Raw genomic sequence first — 22,771 nt, 5'->3', positions numbered from 1 at the left:
AGACGAATGGATAAAGATGTGGTATATACATATACACATACACAATGGACCCAGCCATAAAAAAGAATGAAATTCTGCAATTCGCAGCAACATGGATGGACCTGGGGGTATTATGCTTAGTAAAATAAGACAGAGAATGACAAACAATGTGCATCGCTCATATGTGGACTCTAAACAGTAATACAAATGAATGGATACGTAAAACAGAAACAGACTCATGGATATATAAAACAGAGGGACGGGGGCAGAGGGAGTGGGGAGGGACAAATTAGGGTTATGGGATTAACAGATACCAACTACTATGTATAATATAAATAACCAATAAGGATACACTATATAGCATAGGGAACAAAATTCATTATCTTGTAAAAACTTGTAATGGAGCATAATTTACAAAAATAATGAATACTGTACACCTGAAAATAATATAATATCACCTATACTTCAATTAAAAAAAGAAAATGTACCTCTTGTAGACAGTATACAGGTGAGTCTGATAATCTGATTTCTAATTTGAAGGTTTATTCCATTGATATTTAATATAATTACTGATCAGCTGAATTAGAATCTACCATTCTATTGGTTTTCTGTTCATTTCCTATATTTTTTGTTGTTTTGTTCATTCTTTCTTGCCTTCTTCCCTTTGAATTTCTCCATTGACTTTATATCTCTGTCTCTTTGCATTAATTTTCTTTTAAATAGACCTTATTTTTAGAGCAATTTTATTTTTTTTCTTGGTCATGCTGTGCAGCTAGTGGGATCTTAGTTTCCCAACCAGGGAGCAAAACTGTGCCCCCTGCAGTGGAAGCACAGAGCCCTAACCACTGGACTGCCAGGGAATTTAAAGCAGTTTAAGGGGCTTCTGTTTCAAGATAGCAAGTAGAAGGACATGCATTCATCTCCTATGAGAGCACCGAAATCGCAACTACCTGCTAAACAACCACTGACAGGCAGACACTGGAATCCAGCAAAACAAGTTACCCCACATCCAAAGACGAAGGAGAAGCCACAGTGAGACAGTAGGAGGGGCGCAATCATGATAAAAGCAAATCCCATACCTGCTGAGTAGGTGACCCACAAACTGCAGAAGAATAATACCAAAGTTCTCCCACTGTTGTGATGGTTCTAAACCCCACGTCAGGCTTCCCAGCCTGGGGATCCAACAAAGGCACTGGGAATCTCCAGGGAATCTGGCCTTGAAGACCAGTGGGATTTGATTACAGGACTTCCACAGGACTGGGGAAACAGAGACTCCAGTCTTTGAGGGTACAAACGAAATCTTGTGTGCTCCAAGATCTAAGGGAAAGGAGCAGTGACCCCATAAGCTGCTACTGCTGCTAAGTCGCTTCAGTCGTGTCCGACTCTGCGCGACCCCATAGACGGCAGCCCACCAGGCTCCCCCGTCCCTGGGATTCTCCAGGCAAGAACACTGGAGTGGGTTGCCATTTCCTTCTCCAATGCATGAAAGTGAAAAGTGAAAGTGAAGTCGCTCAGTCGTGTCCGACTCTTAGCGACCCCATGGACTGCAGCAACACCAGGCTCCTCCATCCATGGGATTCTCCAGGCAAGAGTACTGGAGTGGGGTGCCATTGCCTTCTCCTTCAGACCCCATAAGAGACTGAACCAAAACTACCTGCTAGTGTTGAAGGGCCTCCTGTGGAGGCATGGTTCGGCAGGGGATCACCACAGGGACAGGGCAATGGCAGCAGCAGGCTGGGAAAGTCCTGCTTGGTGTACACCCTCTTAGAGGAGGTCACCATTAATCCTACCATAGAGCCCACAGACCCCAGGGCTGGGTCACCTCAGGCCAAACAACTACCAGGGAGAGAGTGCAACCTCACCCATCAGCAGATAATTGGATTAAAGCTTTACTAAGCAAGGCCCTGCCCACCAGAGCAAAACCCAGTTTTTCCCATTGCCAGTCCTTCCCATCAGGAAGCTTACATAAGCCTCTTAGCCTCATCCACCAGAGAGCTGACAGAAGAAGCAGTCTCACAGCAGCTAAAACAAAAACCACATTACAGAAGGTTAATCATGATGAAAGAGCAGAAAATTATGGTCCAGATGAAGGGACAAGATAAAACCCCAGAAAAAAAAACTAAATGAAGTGAAGATAGGCAATCTTGCAGAAAAAGAAATCAAAACGATAGTGAAGATGATCCAGGATCTCAGGAAAACAATGAAGATGCAAGAAATGTTTACCAAAGACCTACAAGAACTAAAGAACAAACAAATGGAGATGAACAATACACTAGAAGGAATCAATAGCAGAATAACTAAGGCAGAAGAATGGATAAATGGCCTGGAGGACAGAATGGTGGAAATCACTGCCGTAGAACAGAATATAGAAAAAAGAATGAAAAAAAAAATGAAGACAGCCTAACAGATCTCTGGGACATTAAACATATCAACATTCACGTTATAGGGGTCCCAGAAAGAGAAGAGAGAGAGAAAGGACCTGAGAAGAAATAATGGCTGAAAACTTCCATAACATGAGAAAGGGAATAGTCAACCAAGTCCAGGAAGCAGTGTGTCCCAGGCAGGATAAACACAGGGAGGAACACACCAAGACACATAGTAATAAAACTGACAAAATTAAAGACAAAGATAAAATATTAAAAGCAATAAGGGAAAAATGACAAATAACATAGAAGGGAACTCCCATCAGGCTATCAGCTGATTTCTCAATAGAAATTCTACAAGTCATAAGGGAATGGCACAATATATTTAAAGTGATGAAAGGGAAGAACCTACAACCAAGAATACTCTACCCAGCAAGACTCTCCTTCAGATTTGATGGAGAAATCAAAAGATTTCCAGATAAGCGAAAGTTAAAGATAATTCAGCACCACCAAACCAGCTTGACAACAAACGCTAAAGGAACTTCTCTAGACAGGAAACACAAGAGAAGGAAAAGACCTACAGAAAATAAACCCAAAACAATTAAGAAAGTGGTAATAGGATCATACATATCAATAATTACCTTTAAATGAAAAGGGATTAAATGCACCAACCAAAAGACATAGACTGGGTGGGTGGACGAAAATATGTGCATGTACGCACTTCCACTTACCACGTCCCTTGGCTTGACCCCCTCACATTCTATGTAATTATTTTATATAGTTAAGTTAATCATATTCCCATTATGGCATGCAATTGTAATTATCTTTTATTTTTTTGTCTGGCTATTGATGTGAAAACTGATAAATATCTTTTACTATTGTGATTATGTAACTATTACTCACTTAATACCATTGTATCATGATTGGTCAACAGAAAAGTAGAACTCTGTATCACCAAAACTACAATTTAATGGAAAAACCTGTAATCACTTTTTAAAAGCCATCCAGATGCATATCAGAATTATCTTGAAATTTTTTGAAAAATACAAATGCCCAGGTATTGCTTTTTTTCTCCAGAGCTCCAGATATGTTTCTAATGAGCAGTCATGCTTAAAAACAACTGAACTATATGATGATCTTTTACTTTTATCTAGTTTCACTTTTTCTATTTCATATTCAGTGCTCCCATTTCATTTAGTTTATGTTTTCCAATTTCTCCATCTCTTTTTTTTTTGATGTTCTTTCTCAAGCCTTTATCAAGTATAGTAGAAAAGCTTTTGTATACATATATAAATATATATATATAGTATACATATATAAAATATATATATTTTACAAAACTTATGAATTTTTGCCTAACTAAAAAAAATTATGACATTTTGATTCCACTTGTTTGACTTAGCATGAATAGAATGCTAGATTTCTATTTAAAAAATAGATACGAAACACGCAACAAAGGTTTACTGCATAGCACAGGGAACTATAGTCAATATGGTTCCTGGTGGCTCCAATGGTAAAGAATCTGCCTGGAATGCAGAAGACCCAGGTTCAATCCTTGGGTCAGGAAGATCCCCTGGAGAAGGAAATGGCAACCCACTCTAATACTCTTGCCATGGACAGAGTCTGGTGAGTTACAGTCCATGGGGTCACAAAGAGTTGGATACAAAGTTACTAACTTTCACTTTTCACATGATGGAAAATAATTTCAAAAATAATGTATGTGTGTATGTATAACTAAATCACCTTGCTGTGTACCTGAAAAACAATGTAAATTAACTATTTCAATAAAATATATATATTAAGAAAAAGAATAAAGCAGTTTAATTACACAGTAAAATTGAATGCAAAGTACACAGTGTTTCTATATACCCTGTCCCACAGAGGCACAGACTCTCCAGACTATCAAGCATGACAGTGGTACATTTGTTATAATCAGTGAACCCACAATGATGCAGCATTATTATGCAAAGTCCATGGTATACATTAGGGTTCACTCTTCGTGTTGTACAATCTATGGTTTTGGGGAAATGTATAATGGCATGTATTCACCATTACGGTATCATTCTGAATAGTTTCTCTGCCTTAAAAATCCTTTGTTCTGCCTATTCATCCCTCCTTTCTTTTAATCCCTGTCAACCACTGATCCTTTTACTGTCTCCATAAGTTTTGCCTTTTCTAGAATGTCATATAATTGGAATCACACAGTATGTAGACTTTTCACATTAGCTTCTTTCACTTAGTAATATGCATTTAAGATTCCTCCATGTCTTTTTAGATCTTGAAAGTTCATTTCTTTTTAACAATGAGTATTATTCCATTGTCTGTATATACCACAGCCTATCCATTTGCCTACTGAAGGCATCTTGGCTACTTCCAATTTTTGGCACTTATAAATAAAGCTGCTATAAACACTTGTGTGAAACTTTTGTGTGGACCTATTAATAACTTTTCAACCCATCTGGGTAAAAAGGAGCATGATTGCTGGATTGCAGGATAGGAGAATGTTTTTGACAAACTGTCTTCCAAAGTGTCTATACCACTTTACATTCTCACCAGCAATGAAGGACAGTTCCTGTTGCTCCATTATCCATGCTAGCATTTGGTGTTGTCAGTGTTCTGGATTTTGGCCATTCTTTTAGTGCTGCAGTGGGATTATTGTTGCTTTAATGTGCAATACCCTAATGACATATGATTTTAACATGATTGTGCCCCTCCTACTATCTCCTTGTGACTTCTTTGTCCTTGGATATGGGGAGATGCTCTAACACAGTGAGCAAAAACAAGACCTGGAACCGACTGTGGCTCAGATCATGAGCTCCTTATTCCAAAATTCAGACTTAAATTGAAGAAAGTAGGGAAAACCACTAGGCCATTCAGGTATGACCTAAATCAAATTCCTTATGATTATACAGTGGAAGTGACAAATAGATTCAAGGGATTAGAACTGATAGACAAGAGTGTCTGAAGAACTATGGACGGAGGTTTGTAACATTGCACAGGAGGTGGTGACCAAAATCATCCCAAAGAAAAAGAAATGCAAGAAGGCAAACTGGTTGCCTGAGAAGGTCTTACAAATAGCTGAGGAAAGAAGCAAAAGGCAAAGGAGAAAGGGAAAGACAGACCCAACTGAATGCAGAGTTCCAAAGAATAGCAAGGAGACAGAGGAAAGCCTTCTTAAGTGAACAGTGCAAAGAAATAGAAGAAAATACTAGAATGGGAAAGACTAGAGATCTCTTCAAGAAAATCAACTCCTAGAGGAGAACATAGGCAAAACACTCTCTGACATACATCACAGCAGGATCCTCTATGACCCACCTCCCAGAATATTGGAAATAAAAGCAAAAATAAACAAATGGGACCTAATTAACCTTAAAAGCTTCTGCACATCAAAGGAAACTATTAGCAAGGTGAAAAGACAGCCTTCAGAATGGGAGAAAATAATAGCAAATGAAGCAACTGACAAACAACTAATCTCAAAAATATACAAGCAACTCCTACAGCTCAACTCCAGAAAAATAAACGACCCAATCAAAAAATGGGCCAAAGAACTAAATAGACATTTCTCCAAAGAAGACATACAGATGGCTAACAAACACATGAAAAGATGCTCAACATCACTCATTATCAGAGAAATGCAAATCAAAACCACTATGAGGTACCATTTCACACCAGTCAGAATGGCTGCGATCCAAAAGACTACAAATAATAAATGCTGGAGAGGGTGTGGAGAAAAGGGAACTCTCTTACACTGTTGGTGGGAATGCAAACTAGTACAGCCACTATGGAGAACAGTGTGGAGATTCCTTAAAAAACTGGAAATAGAACTGCCTTATGATCCAGCAATCCCACTGCTGGGCATACACACTGAGGAAACCAGAAGGGAAAGAGACACGTGTACCCCAATGTTCATCGCAACACTGTTTATAATAGCCAGGACATGGAAGCAACCTAGATGTCCATCAGCAGATGAATGGCTAAGAAAGCTGTGGTACATATACACAATGGAGTATTACTCAGCCATTAAAAAGAATACATTTGAATCAGTTCTAATGAGGTGGATGAAACTGGAGCCTATTATACAGAGTGAAGTAAGCCAGAAGGAAAAACACCAATACAGTATACTAACGCATATATATGGAATTTAGAAAGATGGTAACAATAACCCGGTGTATGAGACAGCAAAAGAGACACTGATGTATAGAACAGTCTTATGGACTCTGTGGGAGAGGGAGAGAGTGGGAAGATTTGGGAGAATGACATTGAAACATGTAAAATATCATGTAAGAAACGAGTTGCCAGTCCAGGTTCGATGCACGATACTGGATGCTTGGGGCTAGTGCACTGGGATGACCCAGAGGGATGGTATGGGGAGGGAGGAGGGAGGAGGGTTCAGGATGGGGAACACATGTATACCTGTGGCGGACTCATTTTGATGTTTGGCAAAACTAATACAATTATGTAAAGTTTAAAAAAAAAAACAAACGTGAAATGAAACCAAAAAAGTCGACGATAAAAAAAAAAAAAAAGAAAATCAGAGATACCAGGGGAATTTCATGCAAAGATGAGCATGATAAAGGACAGAAATGGCAAGTACTTAACAGAAACAGAAGAGATTCAGAAGAGGTGGCAAGAATACAAAGAACTATACAAAAAAGGTCTTAATGATCCAGACACCACAATGGTGTGGTCACTCACCTAGAGCCAGACACTCTGGAGTGTGAAGTCAAGTGAGCCTTTGAAAGCATTACTACAAAGTTAGTGGAGGTGATGGAATTCCAGCTGAGTTATTTCAAATCCTAAAAGATTATACTGTTAAAGTGCTGTACTCAATATGTCAGTAAATTTGGAAAACTCAACAATGGCCACAGGACTGGAAAAGGTCAGTTTTCATTTCAATCCCAAAGAAGGGCAATGCCAAAGAATGTTCAAACTACCACACAATTGCACTCATTTCACATGCTTGTAAGGTAATACTCAAAATTCTTCAAGCTTGGCTTCAACAGTATGTGAACCAAGAGCTTCTAGATGTACAAGCTGGATTTAGAAAAGGCAGAGGAACCAGAGGTCAAATTGCCAACATCTGTTAGATCACAGAAAAAGGAAGAGAATTCCAGAAGTAGGTGGAAGAGAATTCCACTTACTTCTGCTTCATTGACTATGCAAAAGCCTTTGATTGTGTGGATCACAACAAACTGTGGAAAATTCTAGAGATGGGAATATCAGACCACTTTACCTGCCTTCTGAGAAACCTGTATGCAAGTCAAGAAGCAACAGTTAGAACTAGATATGGAACAATGGACTGGTTCAAACTGGGAAAGGAGTATGTCAAGGCTTTATACTGACACCCTCCTTATTTAACTTATATGCAGAGTACATCATGCAAAATGCAGAGCTGGATGAATCACAAGCTGGAATCAAGATTGCCAGGAGAAATATCAACAACCTCAGATATGCAGATGATACCACTCGAATGGCAGAAAGCAAAGAGGAATTGTTGATGAGGGTGAAAGAGGAGAGTGAAAAAGCTGGCTTAAAACTCAACATTCAAAAAACTAAGATCATGGCATCTGGTCCCATTACTTCATGGCAAATAGATGGGAAAAAAATGGGAACAGTGGCAGACTTTATTTTTGGGGGCTCCAAAATCACTGTGGATGATGACTGCAGCCATGAAATTAAAAGATGCTTGCTTCTGGAAGAAAAGCTATGTCAAACCTAGACAGCATATTAAAAAGCAGAGACATCACTTAGCTGACAAAGGTCCATATAGTCAAAGCTATGGTTTTTCCAGTAGTCTTGTAGGGATGTGAGAGTTGGACTATAAAAAAAGGCTGAGTGCCAAGTGATGATTTTGAATTGTGGTACTGGAGAAGGCTCTTGAGAGTCCTTTGGACAGCAAGATCATACCAGTCAATCTTAAAAGAAATCAACCCTGAATATTCACTGGAAGGACTATGCTGAAGCTGAAGCTCCAAAACTCTTGCCATCTGATGTGAAGAGCTGACTCATTGGAAAAGACTCTGATGCTGGGAAAGATTGAGGGCAGAAGAAGTGGGTGAAAGAGGATGAGATGGTTGGATGGCATCACCGACTCAATGGACGTGAGTTTGAACAAACTCTGGGAGATAGTGAAGGACAGGGAAGCCTGGTGTGCTGCAGTTCATGGGGTCACAGTCAGACATGACTTAGCAACTGAACAACAAATGACATACAATGTTGAGCATTTTTTCATATGCTTATTTGCCATCTGTATAATCTTCTTTGGTGAGGTGCCTGTTAAGGTCTTTTGCTCATTTTTAAATTGAGGTGTTTAATTGAGGCAGTAGTTCACTATCTCTGGGACCCACTGTTCCAAATGGGAAGGTGACAACAATCCATATCATTGCTCTTCTATGTGTAATATGTACTCTGACCACTTTCAAAATTTTCTCTTTTACTATGTGTAATATGTACTCTGACCGCTTTCAAAATTTTCTCTTTTACTTTTGTTTCAGCAGTCTGACTACAACATGCCTATGTGTGGTTTGCACTGTATTCAACATACTTGCTTGGGGCTTACTGAAATTTCTGAATCTCTAAATTTGTTTTTCACAGATTCGGGGAAAATTTCAGCCATTATTTCTTCACAAATTTTTTTATGGCCCCTTCTCTCTCTTTCTCCTCTTATTGGTATTCCAAATGTACACATGATAAACCTTTTTATATTTTTCCACAGGTCATTGAGACTCTTCATTTTTTTCTAATCTTTTGATTTTCAGAATGGCTAATTTTTATTGATCTATCTTCAATTTAACCCTTTCTTCTGTCATTGCCAATATGCTATTGTTGTTTAGTCGCTTAGTCCTATCTGAATCTTTTTCGACCCAATGGACAGTAGCCCATCAGGCTCTACTGTCCATGGGATTTCCCAGGCAAGAATACTGGAGTGGGTTGCCATTTCCCTATCCAGAATTTGCTATTAAGCTTATTCAAATTAAAAAAAACTGAAATATAGTTGACATACAATATGTTAGTTTCAGGTGCATTACAGTGGTTTGACATTTGCATATATTATAAAATGATCACCGTTTAAGTCTGGTAACCATCTGTCTCCACAAAGTTATGATATTATTGACCACATTCCTTATTCTGTATATTACATCCCTGTGGCTTATTTATTTTATAACTAGAGGTTTGTAGCTCTTCTTTGTTTAAGATTAATTATCTGATTGTAGATTTGTGAATTTTTTTTTTACTATCTCTAGTTTCCAAATTTTATACAAGGAAGAATGCCCTTTTCTGCAATGAGAAAAAAAGAATCAATATTAATTAAACACCTCTCTTATCCCGTAGGGTAAGTTTGACCTTTAGACTATAAGATTATGGAGTTGGTAAGTCCATCTGTATGACAAAATTATTTACAGAGTCTTAGCTAAGACATAGACCTTACACCTATCACAAGAATTAACTTAAAATGGATCATAGACATAAATGTAAAATATAAAACTATTGAAGATAATGTAGGATAAAACCTATATTATCTTTGTTTCCCTCCAGTAGGTAATGAATACCATAGAAATTTGCTGCCAAGTGAGAGTCATGCTCAGACTGGTGTTGTGTAGAAGTTGCTTGGACAGATTGGCATAAGCAAAAATGGCCCAAGATCATGCAAGGGGCAGTCTCTGCAATCTCTTCTCTATGTGTGTGCACGTGTGAGGTTTGTAGCTCTTAATCCCCTTCACCTATTTCACCTCTGCAACCTCCCTCTCCCATGGCAACCACCCACTTTCCCCTCTGAATCTATGAGTCTGTTTTAATTTTTAAATTTCAGATATTATATTTTTCAGTTCTGGAATCTTTTGTGTATAGTTTCTACTTCTTTGAGATTTATTACCTTTTCATTCATTATAAGCATATTTTCCCCTATGCCCTTGAGCATAGAAATAAGCTGCTTTAAAGTCCTTGTCTGCTGATTTTGACATGAGAATCATCTTGGGATTGGTCTCCACTGACTGCTTTTCTTCTTGAGCATAAGTCACATTTTCTTTTTTTCCCTGTATAGTAGTTTAGAATTGAATCCCAAACATTCTGAATGATATGTTGTAGAGATTCCGAATTCTGTAAAAAGTACTGATTTTTTTGTTTTAGCTATTTTTCATTTAATTTCTCTAGAATGAAAATTCCAAGTTCTGTTTCTCTGCATTGGGTGAAGCTGGATTATCCATTCAGTTATTTTAGACTTACTGAGGGTGCTTGGAATCAATCCTGTGCATGCATAGTTTATCAGTCTGCCAGAGATTTGGGAAGGGTTTATATAGAGAATTAGGGCTCCTCCTCAGTGGTTTCTCTCCTGGGATATCTCCTTAGTTTTCAGTGGCTATAATCATCCTGAATCTGTTCTCTCATTCCTCAAACTATAAGACTGCAAGTTTCTATCCAAGTTTTATTTATCTCCATATTACAGCAACTGCAGCCTGCCCATGGATAAAACGCTATAAAAACACAGAAAACCCTTTCAAATGACCACTTTTCTCTGTGCTATAGTGGAAACGGCATTAGAACTGGGAATTTTAGGGCCTGTATTAAAGTTCTAGCTTGGCCACTTTCTAGCTATGTTTATTTTGGGTCAGTTCTCAGATACCATTTCCTCATTCTAAAATGGGAATAAGAATGTTTGCTTCATGGGGTTGTTAAGAATATAAAGTGAGATAATATACGAGATATTGAAAATAGGCTCAGAGGGGCTATGATTGTCCTATTAAGTGGTAGGAGTCATTGGTTACTCCAGATCTGACCATGCTTTTTCTGCTATATCATACTGCTTCCATCTAATGACTACCAACTCAACCTTTCCCTCCCAAAGACACCTGGAAGTACCTACTATGATCTAATTACCAAGGTGAGCTCAAAGAACACAGTAAGCTAAAGTTCTTACCCACAAGAAGGTCCAAGTACCACTGCCTTCTAATTGGTGACTGCCCTACAGTCTGTGTCTCCTTTTGGTCACTCTCAGGGCCTCCAGACAGCTGTTTTGTTATATTCTGCTCAGTCTGTAACTGTTATCTATAGGAGGGGTTGGCCTGATAACAACCTACTCTGCTGTTACCAGAAGCGGAACTGCTAACTATGGATTTTTGGCTTTGCTATCTATCTGTTCAGTCTGTTTTTATGCCATGATATATGGAAAAATTAAAAAACTATGCTGCTTCATTGCCTCCATACTCCCAGAATCACATGCTATTTACTTTAATAATAAATGAAATAAAATACTGACTAGAATTTGTTACTCAGAATCTTTGTCCAGATTTCTTTTGCTCTAAAGGGCAAAGATACTTGGTCTGAATTTAACTGCTAGAGAGTTAGGGACCAGTAGTGTAGTAGTATTACTACTCGCCTCCCACCCCTTCATACCTGACGTTGTCTTGGCTATTCCCTGATCTGGTAATGCTCCAAATTTCCGATGCTGTTCATACCAGTCATTCACTGTCATAGATGCCAGACTTGGATAACCAGCTCCAAATACTCTGTAAGAATCACACTGCGTTTAGAAAAGTAAACATAAATAGCACTATTAAAAAGTTTCTTCTCTTTAGTGGCAAAGCTTGTGTCTATTTCCTCCTTGCTCTCTTATCCAGCTATCCTCTGAGGAGTTGTGTAAATTTCTGTGAGGACAGTGAAAAGAGACATCCAGGGAGGAGAATTAAAGGCAAGAGCTTTCACAAGAAGATAAAGGCCCAGAGTTATCTCCCAATAAGCAATCTTAGAGGCTAATGCCCCACAGAATGATGATATAATGGAAGGAGTATTTATTCTTGGTGGGTCTAAAAGATACACAGAGGAAGGAGATTCTTCTGCAACCTTATGGAAAAGGTTAATCTTTAATCTCAGAATTAAAACTTAGATAGGCAAACATGACCATTTGAGAATTGCAGCTGAAGGAAACAATTTTAAGGGCTACAATTCTTCTTTAGATTCTTTTTTCCTTCTTTCTGTATTTAATTCATTATTTATTTATTTTTGTTGGTTTCCTTTTGAGCCTATTTTTAAGCTCAAGTTTGTAAGGGAAGTGTCTGATGATGAGAGATACAGAGAAAGTATTGGAAGAGATAATATTCCTTGGATGGAAGAACAGTCTTCCCAGGTGAAGCCATGACCTTTATTAACAATGCCCATTCTGTTACTCATGCACTGTAAATGAACCATAAAAATAGGGGCTTGCAAAGGCAATCCACTTTTTAATACCACCTACTTGGCTTGGGCCATGTCCCGAGTGAGAACAAACGGTTTCATTGGAGGCCTGTCCTGACGAGATGACTGAGAAGTTGATGCCTAAAAAGGAAATTAATTATCAGAAGTGTATTTGTCATTGTGCCCACCCCACTATGCAGGTTCTTAAGTCTTTAGGTGCTTGAAAAACCCTATTTATCAGACTCTAAGATATATTAGCAAAATACCAATGGTGGAGGTTGGTTAGCTCTCCTGAGATGGCCCAAGTATCATGCTGGGAAGGGAGGAAGAGAAAGCTCTTCCAGGAATCATTTCACAAGTGAAAAATTACTTGACTTTAAAACACTCCCCTCCAAAGAGGCAGATTCCAAAGCTTTCTTCCATGTTCCACCTAAACCTCTTGAGCTGAATTTGAAGCCCCTTTCCTCAGCCTGGCTTTCAGGGTTAAAGCTGAATTATTAAGACCTTTCTGCTAAAACCCTGTCCAATGTAATTATGCTATTTGTCAAGAGCTCCCTACGGTGTATTAGAAGTGGATGTTCCTAGGGGCTTCCCTGGTGGCTCAGTGGTAAAGAATCTGCCTACCAACGCAGGAGACACGGGTTTGACCCCTGCACAGCCACAAATAAATATAAAAAAAAAAGAAGTGGATATTCCTAAATGCAAGAGGGGGAGGAAGAACGGGTTAGTATCTCTCACATACAGGTGTATAGAAATGTTTCAAGGAATCTTGGCTGTTCAGGGGCATACCGAAACAAACTATGGTCTAAGAAAAAATGTTCACTTTGTAACTCTATCACTTACATAGCCAATCCCAATACCAAATGAGAGAGCATAAAAACAAAAAACAAAGAAGGAGACAGGAGGATCCAGAATAGTCCAGCCTCATAGTGTTTGAAACCCATTCATCTAGATATACTCAAAGGGCCTTAAAGCTTTAGAATATTAATTGCTCGTTCTTGGATCCCTTAACATAAAGAACTAGGTTGATGTTACCCTGAGGCAAAAGCTCCTGGGCTAATTAGTACAAATCAAATTAGCAAGAGTTCTCTGAGGACTTAAATGCCTGTAACTAGTTGATTAATTCAACTCAATTCATGTTACATCCTGAACCAAAAAGTAACCGGTAGCAGAGCCCGATATTTTTTTTTTTCTTTTCTATAATTCTTCCTTCTTCTTCTTCTTCTTTTTTTTTTTTTTACAAACCCTTGTGTTGAGGGCTGACTTTCAATAGATCACAGTGAGGCAGCTGCTCTGCTATGTACAAAACCCCGACACAGAGCCCAATATTTTGAAAAATCAGCTCCAAAACATAGTTATGGTCTTCAGGTACAGCCAAAGTGGTACTATACCAAATTTTCTTTACCATTATGCCCGACATTTTGTGCATACAGAGGTCCTTGCTGTGTCTCATACTTGGGTGACCTATGGTGTGAGTATATCACTGTGTAAGGTTAACTTTTGATTTCTCCCCCAACCAAAACATATTTCATGTCTTTTATATTCTTTTTAAGTTTTTTCTCTCTTCTCCAGTTCCACTTTTCTTCTTCATTCACATCCTATCCCTCTTCCTGTTTATTACAGTCAAGCACAGAGTTTCAAGGCACACCTCCCTATGCCTTCCTTCAGCAGTCATGATTGCGTGTGTGCTAAGTCGCTTCAGTCATTTCTGACTCTCTATGACTTTATGGACTGTGGCCTGCCAGGCTCCTCTGTCCATGGGATTCTCCAGGCAAGAATACAGGAGTGAGTTGCCATGCCTTCCTCCACAGGATCTTCCTGACCCACAGGTCAAACCTGCATCTCTTATGGCTCCTGCATTGGCAGGCAGGTTCTTTACCATTAGCGCCACCTGGGAAGCCCCCACAGTCATGACTGCTCGCAGCCAAAAGCAGTTTTCACTTCAGAGAAGACTCTCCCTCTCCTGGCATGTCACAAAATTACAAAAGACTAGAACTGTGTTACAGGTTAGAAAGCACTAGGGAACACTACTGAAAACTAGAGAGAAAGCTATCCTAGAGAACCTTCAGCCTTCCTCCACTAAGGTTAATGAAAGCAGTGATTTTATGGAAACATGAAAGGATTTTAATTTGATTACTCTCCTGTAGATTCAAATCTCTGACAGTAGCTTTTTGAGCTATTTAGGCAGTGACCAGGCTTACCTCTTTTGCGGAGTCTTTTTCTCTCAAGATCTTTATCTCCTGGTCAATGCTCTCAATCTCTTCTAAGCTGATACCAATCCACCTTCGAAGGTGAAGGAGGTAATATTCACGAACATGCTCATCATCTGCTTGACCACTTTCCACAGCAGATTTCAGTGCAGACAACCTATGCTCCACCTCCTTCTTCTGCTTGTATCTGTTCCACAGAAAAGTATTACCCATGAACTTAAAAATAAAGAGGTGCTCCTTGAAAAGAAGGCCAAAATACGATTTTACCTTTGCAAATGATCAGATAGTAAGGATGACAATTTTCACTTTGGCAAAAATACTGATTTTATACCTCAGAATTTGCCATCAAGGCCATTCTTGCAAGACTACAAGGCGAGGAAGGGATCAGTAGAGCTGGAGAAATACATTCTAAAGCCAGAGAAATATAGAGGAAACCTGATCTGAGCAACTCTTCCCATCATCTTTCAACATGGGAGTACTTTAGCAATTTTATGACATCAACCTTTATTAGGTCAGGTGCTTAGTATCATACAATGTCCATTTGGGAATTAAAGCTTCAAATAATCATAGAATTTTTATTTACCTGCCATTGATGCAGGAATTCCTAAAAAATGGTCATCTCTTCTTTTCTTCTGGTCAAAAATGTTTCCAGCTCTTCTGACTCATCCTATATAAAGACTCATATCCACCCTGCCTGCCTTTTCCAAGATGCATTCTAGTATGTCATCTATCACTCATTGGACAACTATTTACTGAGTACTTACTGTGTGACATGCACTGTTCTCAGTGCTTGAGCCACAACAGTACTTACAAGCGAGTCCTTGCTCTCCTGAGGCTTTCTTTCTAGTGTGAGCAGTCAAAAAGAAATAGATGTCAGGTGGTGATAAGTCCTCTGAACAAGCCAAAAAAAAAAAAAAAGGCAAGCTAAACTGGATAGAATGATGGTGTGAAAGTAGGGGTGTTCAAGAGAGACTTCTATAAAGAGGTGACACTTGAGCAAAGACTTCAAGGAAATAAGTACAGAAGCCATGACAGGATCTGGAAGTGTTCCAAGGGGGAAAAGCAAATATGAGTGCTGCCCTGACATGTTTGAGGAATAGCAAGGAGGCCAGTGCGGTTGGCATGGAGTGAAGGTGACAGGAAATGAGGGCAGAGAGATAGCCAGGGCCATATAGAACCCAACAGGCTAATAAGACATGAAATATCAGATGTCATAATGTTTTGAATGAGAAGAGAAAGTCACTGGAAGCTTTAAAATAGAATACATGACGTGAAAACTTTTTTAACAGACTACTCTGATTAGACTGTGGGAGGCTGAGAGGCAAGGGTGGAAGCAGGAAAATCAATTGAAGAGGGTACTGCCATAATCCAAGTTGAGAGTGACTTGAAATAGGGAGGTGGTAAGATCCAGATGTAATTAAAATATAAAGCAGTATTTGTTGATTTACTGGATGTAAGGGCTTGAGGGAAAGAGGAATAAAGGAAAAACTCCACAGTTTCCAAGAGAAGTATCTTGAAATACCTATGTCTAAAACTCCACTCCAGACCTCCAGGATCAGATGCTTCTCTGCAGGTGTTCACTCAAATCTGGAATTCTTGAGTTCAATGGACAGAATTTGAGGAGGAAGGGTGTCTTTGAACTCCCCACAATTTTGTATAGAACTCTATTTGTATGCTTTTTTTTTTTTTTTTTTGCTGAGAAGACGTTAAAGGAGGTCCATGACCCACAAAAAGTCAAGAACCACTGCTCTGGAAACATTTTTTATTATAAAAACTTTTAGGTTCTTCTATTCCTTTTAATTAACAAGTGGGCACTTTATGCAATGTTACAAATAAATGTCACAGCACCATCATAGGTGGCCTTCTGAGTAAAACACCACACATGTCAATTCCTAGTTCATGAATGCTATCACAGACATCGCTTGAGAACATTAAACTCTGATCCCACTCCTACCCCCACCCTCTTTCCTGATGTACCTGAGTCAGGAAAAAAAAGAATACCAGGACCTTAAATGTACATAACCTGGGGTAAATTCTGAGTTAGTCTGCTGGGCCTCTGAGTAAGGTTCTTATGCTTCCTTTCCTACCCTCCACATATATGCAGTCTAATCGTACTCTCTGGTCTTCTCTACTTCCTTTGCTCCTATGACTTTGTTCCCAGTCATCTTTGGGACTTCTAAGCTCCTGAATACCTGATCTCTGAGGCCAGTGTTTTTCAAATCTTTCTTAGCAGAAGAATCCTTTCTTCTTATGAGAGCTTATTTTGAATTCCAATAAGCAATAAAAGATAAAACTACCTTGGTTAAATCAGAGAAAGGCTCCCAACATCTCCCCTACCCAGGCACTGTGACGAAATCTTAGGGCTCCAGGAACAGACTGTAAACCACTGTCCTAGACCTTCATGACTGTTGTAGATTTCCTATGGTGAGCCACTACATGCAAACAATCCTTATCACCCAGTGCCTGTCACCCTTCTGACTCTGGGCAACTTTCATCATTGCCCTTTTCTGTTCCCAAGCTGCTGAAGAGAGCTAACCAATTACAAATTTGTTGTCAAACGAGTCAAAGACAAATTTGTATGATCAAACTTCAGTGCAACGGTCACTCTTGTTCAGTTATCATCTTCTTCATCTTTTGTGAACTCCATGCCACCATCATACTAATCAGATGACCAGTCAATGGGGAAATTGAATTTCCATTTTTACCTTCATATCTTTATAGTGTCAGCTTTCCTCCTCTTCTCTTGCCTTTAAGGAGGCACTGTTGTCTTTACCAAGGAAATGTCTTTACCATTCCACTATCAATCCAGTCCCCATCCACATTCTTCCAGGCCTCACTCAATCCTATCCTCCCTGTCATTTGCAGTTAGAATTTTTCACTCTACCAGTGCCTTTCCCCTAACCTGTTCTGTCTTTTCAAATGACTACTCTTCTCTCTTTTCTAAACAACACTAGAATTGGTAATTTGAAGACCTGAGTTTAAATCCTAGCCTGGCCACTTACTAGCCATGTAACTTTGGACAAGTCAATACTGAGGGCCCATTTCCTTATTTCTAAAATGGGATAATATCTGCTTCATGGCACTGTTAAGAGGATCAAATGACCAATACTCATGAAAGTGCTTTGTAAGCAGCAATATAAATAATGTTAGCAGATGAGAAAAATTAAAAGTTGAGAGGGGCTAGATGATGCCCCATCTATTAGGTGGCAGAAACTGGATGGGTCACCCCAGGTCTAACTCAAACGCCCAGGCTTTTTCTGCTATACCATATTGCGTCCATCTTTCTGATGACCACTCTGTCCTTCCCAAAGATACCTCAAGTACCTACCATGATCCCCAAGTACTGGGTTGGGTACCAAGGATATACAATGACATAATTACAATACTAGGGATACAATTAGTCATGGTCTCTGACCTTTAGAAGTTCCAAGTCTAGAGAATAACAGATAGTTATGCCCAGATAAGTGACAAAAACTAAATGCTATAGTATCTGGGAGGAGAGACAGGTAGGGAGAAACTTCAAAGAAGACATGACATTTGTTCTCTATCTTCCCCAGGATTCTTTCTATAAGTACTTCCATCTGTACCTTGTTGAGTCTCTTATCTCTGACTGCCCTTTTCTTTCTCATCCTTCTTCCTTAATTTGCCCCAAGGTTTTATCCTTGGATTTTTTCCCTCTGCATGTTTTTTTGTGGCAATCTATCCATACCCATCGATGCTCCTAAATTTTTATCACTAGCTGCAAAACAGTCTCATGACCTGCCTCTTGAGAAATCTGTATGCTGGTCAGGAAGCAACAGTTAGAACTGGACATGGAACAACAGACTGGTTCCAAACAGGAAAAGGAGTATGTCAAGGCTGTATATTGTCACCCTGCTTATTTAACTTATATGCAGAGTACATCATGAGAAACGCTGGGCTGGAAGAAACACAAGCTGGAATCAAGATTGCCGGGAGAAATATTAATAACCTCAGATATGCAGATGACACCACCCTTATGGCAGAAAGTGAAGAGGAACTAAAAAGCCTCTTGATGAAAGTGAAAGTGGAGAGTGAAAAAGTTGGCTTAAAGCTCAACATTCAGAAAACGAAGATCATGGCATCCAGTCCCATCACTTCATGGGAAATAGATGGGGAAACAGTGGAAACAGTGTCAGACTTTATTTTGGGGGCTCCAAAATCACTGCAGATGGTGACTGCAGCCATGAAATTAAAAGATGCTTACTCCTTGGAAGGAAAGTTACGACCAACCTAGATAGCATATTCAAAAGCAGAGACATTACTTTGCCAACAAAGGTCCGTCTAGTCAAGGCTATGGTTTTTCCTGTGGTCATGTATGGATGTGAGAGTTGGACTGTGAAGAAGGCTGAGCGCCAAAGAATTGATGCTTTTGAACTGCAGTGTTGGAGAAGACTCTTGAGAGTCCCTTAGACTGCAAGGAGATCCAACTATCCAATTCTGAAGATCAGCCCTGGGATTTCTTTGGAAGGAATGATGCTAAAGCTGAAACTCCAGTACTTTGGCCACCTCATGTGAAGAGTTGACTCATTGAAAAAGACTGTGATGCTGGGAGGGATTGGGGGCAGGAGGAGAAGGGGATGACAGAGGATGAGATGGCTGGATGGCATCACTGACTCGATAAACGTGAGTCTGAGTGAACTCTGGGAGTTGGTGACGGACAGGGAGGCCTGGCGTGCTGCGATTCATGGGGTCACAAAGAGTTGGACACGACTGAGTGACTGAACTGAAGTTTTAGTTACACATTTCCATCTGTTTATGGACACAGCTGTCCAGTTGTCACATCAGGACCTAAATTCAGTAAGTCCTAAACTAGACTCATTATTTACCCGGCTTCTACTTCTCCACTTCTGTCAAAAGAATGTAGGTTCAATTAATCAACAAGACTTACACTTACTCCTCAACGATGGGAATTAAGAGTAGAGAAGATACATGAAGAAACACGCTTTGAGCGGGAGAGAGAGGACATACTATTTAGGTGTTTTATGTAGGATGATCTCAGTGTGTAAATAAGGCAGAGGATGGAGGACTTACAGAAATTGAATAAGGATTTAAACAATTTGTTTTCTAATCATATAAATGCTTCTTGCAAAAGTAGTATCTCTGACAGTTGTAACTTCATTATCATTTCTTCCCAGTTGAAGTACTATTATAACACGTTAACTTGTCTTTCTGCATCTCTCTTCCCTTTCAGTGTTCTATACACATCACTTCCCTATAGTCCTCTGACCATACTACTTTTAGCTTTTGCCAAACCAGACTCTTCTCCATTTCCTGTACATATCTCAAACTACCTTGCCTTAGGCTTTTTTTGCTCATGTTGTCCCCACATGCCGCTTGTCAACAAGACATTTTTTGAGCACCTTCTATATGCCAGGACCTGTGCTAGACATACCACAGAGAACAAGAGAGAAATGGCTACTGCTCTCATGGAATATACATTCTAGTAGTGAAAAAAGACAAAAGCCCAGAAAGACATAAATGAAGCGCATTTCCCCCAAAGAGAACAACACGTACAAAGAGTCTGTAGAAGGAAAGAGCTGGATCTGTTCAGAACTGAAAGAAGGCTATTATGGCAGGAGTCCAGGGAACAGGGGAAGTACAATATATGGTGAGACCGGAGAGAGGCAGATGCAGATCATCCACGTCTTTACAGTTAACAGCTTAGATATTTTAGGTAAGACATGCTGCCGGCCTAGGTGAAGGTATGACAGTGGAGAAAGAGATAAACAGAAGGACATTAGGTATATTTTGTAGCTGGAACTGGTAGGCCTTGTTGATGGACTGGATGTGGCAATACAGAAGGGAGGAACTGAAGCCAACTCCTAGGTTTCTAGCTTAAAACAACTGGGTGAATGGCAGTCTCTTTATTGAGATCGTTAGGACTTGGGTGTGAGGGCACATTTGCAGATTAAAAAGCCAACAATTCAATTTAGGGCAAGTTAAGTTTGAGATGTCTGTGAAACATCCACAAACAGTGCTGGAAGCACCAGTCTGAAGGTCAAGGAAGGCCTGAGCTAGTATATAAATACAGGAGCCATTAACAAAAAGATAATGTTGATATTGCATCTGTTGGGCATTAAAAAAAAAGTTCAAAGATCAAGCTTTTTAATCAAAGAAATACAAATCAAAACAATGAGGTATCTTTCTTGTTTGCCCATCTGGTGTGGGGAACATACTTTGAAACTTTGTTACTATGGAAAGCAATATTGTTACCATCAAGAGTTTTAAAATATTCAAACCCTTTAATCTAGGCACTCACTGGTCCTTCTAGAAATCTATCCTAAGGAAACAGTGAGAGATACATTTATGTTTCTTTGTAGCATTACTTAGAATAGCAAAATCAAATAAAAACCTCTACCCTTTAACAGTCTAGGCATTTGACAAAAGATTAGCTTAAATAATTACAATATAAGACTGATACTATTTAACCATTAAATATCTTGGCTTCAAAAGACAAAGGGAAATCACAATAGGATGTTAGGTTTTAAAAAAGAATAGATGGTATTCCTCCAAATGTATTAACTAAAATAACTATATATCTGAAAGGAAAGACATAAGGAAGTTAACAAAGATCATCTCAGTGCTAAGATGAAAGCTTATTTTTAATTAAAAAAATATTCTGTTTTCCAACTTTCACAAGTATTAATTACTTTTACATTCAGGCAAACCTGTAATTTACATTTTTACCCAAGCTTCTCCTCTCATCTCAAATGCTACTACATTGTGAAATCTTTCCCTTATCCCTCCAACCAGATATGATCACTCCCTGGTCATTCTCCACAACACCATTTGTATCTCTCTATAGCATTTAGTTGTTGGTTTTGTTTTTTTGATATATTGCAATTATTTGGATACCAAATTCACTGTTTAAACTGGTATATGCCAACAGGCTACCTCTACCTTTTTACAGAGGACATGACACTGAATTCCACTTCATATCATTCTACCCCATTTCCTCAAAAATCATTCTGTTGCTCACTAGCTCTTAACCGTACTTTATTATTTAAAGCCCTTACCACCTAAAGTCACATTTTTATTTACTAGTTACTGTCTGTCTCCTCCACCAAAACAAGACCTCCATGAGGGCATGGACTCCATCTAGTTCTCCATTACCCAGAACAGTTCCTGGCACACAGCAAAGGCTCAATAAATATGTTAAATGAATCAATCAATTTTCAGCTCTCTAGACCAGGCCTCTCCTGAGTTTCATGCTACAGATACCTCTACTTGGATGTCTTCTAGGCACCTTAAATGCAACATGTCTCAATACAGAATTCATACTCTCCCCTATCTATTCTTCCTCTTCTATTCCCCATCTCAATGAGTTCCACAGCCTTCCACCTATGTCAGAAACATAGACATCTCCCATGCTGCTTCCTTCTACCCTACCTGCCAAAACCAACTGATCACCAGGTTTTCTGCAGATTCAACCCTATAAATATATCCCCCCATCCCTTCTGCCATTGGGATAGTAAGGCCTCCATCACCTCTGTGACCTAATTGGATCTAATCTTCTCCCTCAAAATGCTTCCTAACTACTGCCAGATTATGCAAGTTAAAGTGCAAATATGACCTTGCTACTCTTTGCAGTGGGGGGGGGTGGACTTCCAGTGGATCCCAAGTCACCAACCGAAGTTCAAGCTCTTTAGCATGGCCTAATAGTAGGTAACATAGAATATTCACTATGTGCCAGATACTGTGCCAGCTGTTTTACATGGTTTATTTTATTAATGCCTCTTAACCCTATGAGATAGGTACCATTGTTACTTATACTTCACATATGAGGAAACCTGAGGCTCAGACAGGTTACACAAGTTACCCAAAGTTCAATGGCTTATAAGTAGAACTGAGTCTCAAACCCAGGTCTCTGACTCCACCACCTGTACTTAGCTACAAAGATCTAACAATAGCTGACTGAGTGCTTACTGTATCAGACACTGCTGAGTTTTAAAAATTCATTTCTCTTCTAATCTTCCTAACTACTTTATAGGACCTATTATCATCCAGTGTTACACCTGGGGAAATTAAGGC

General features: G+C 39.3%; 1 protein-coding gene across 3 annotated transcripts in view; it reads right to left on the bottom strand.

The window, feature by feature from the left end:
* The window catches only part of IGBP1 (immunoglobulin binding protein 1), a 46,298-nt gene that overhangs the window by 21,527 nt on the left and 2,000 nt on the right, over positions 1–22,771 (bottom strand). For all 3 annotated transcript variants that reach the window (XM_086389903.1, XM_086389904.1, XM_086389905.1), the window contains exons 3-5: positions 14,711–14,906; positions 12,571–12,650; positions 11,733–11,845 (exon numbers count right to left, since the gene is read on the bottom strand). In XM_086389903.1, the coding sequence (XP_086246029.1) occupies positions 11,733–11,845; positions 12,571–12,650; positions 14,711–14,906 (389 nt within the window). The remainder of the gene's footprint in view (positions 1–11,732; positions 11,846–12,570; positions 12,651–14,710; positions 14,907–22,771) is intronic.

The sequence above is a fragment of the Bos grunniens genome, chromosome X (genome assembly GCF_055505025.1).
Source record: "Bos grunniens cultivar Pamir isolate PY7600 chromosome X, Bosgru_T2T1.0, whole genome shotgun sequence".
Classification (NCBI taxonomy): Eukaryota; Metazoa; Chordata; class Mammalia; order Artiodactyla; family Bovidae; genus Bos; species Bos grunniens.
This window is presented reverse-complemented; position numbering and strand designations above follow the sequence as displayed.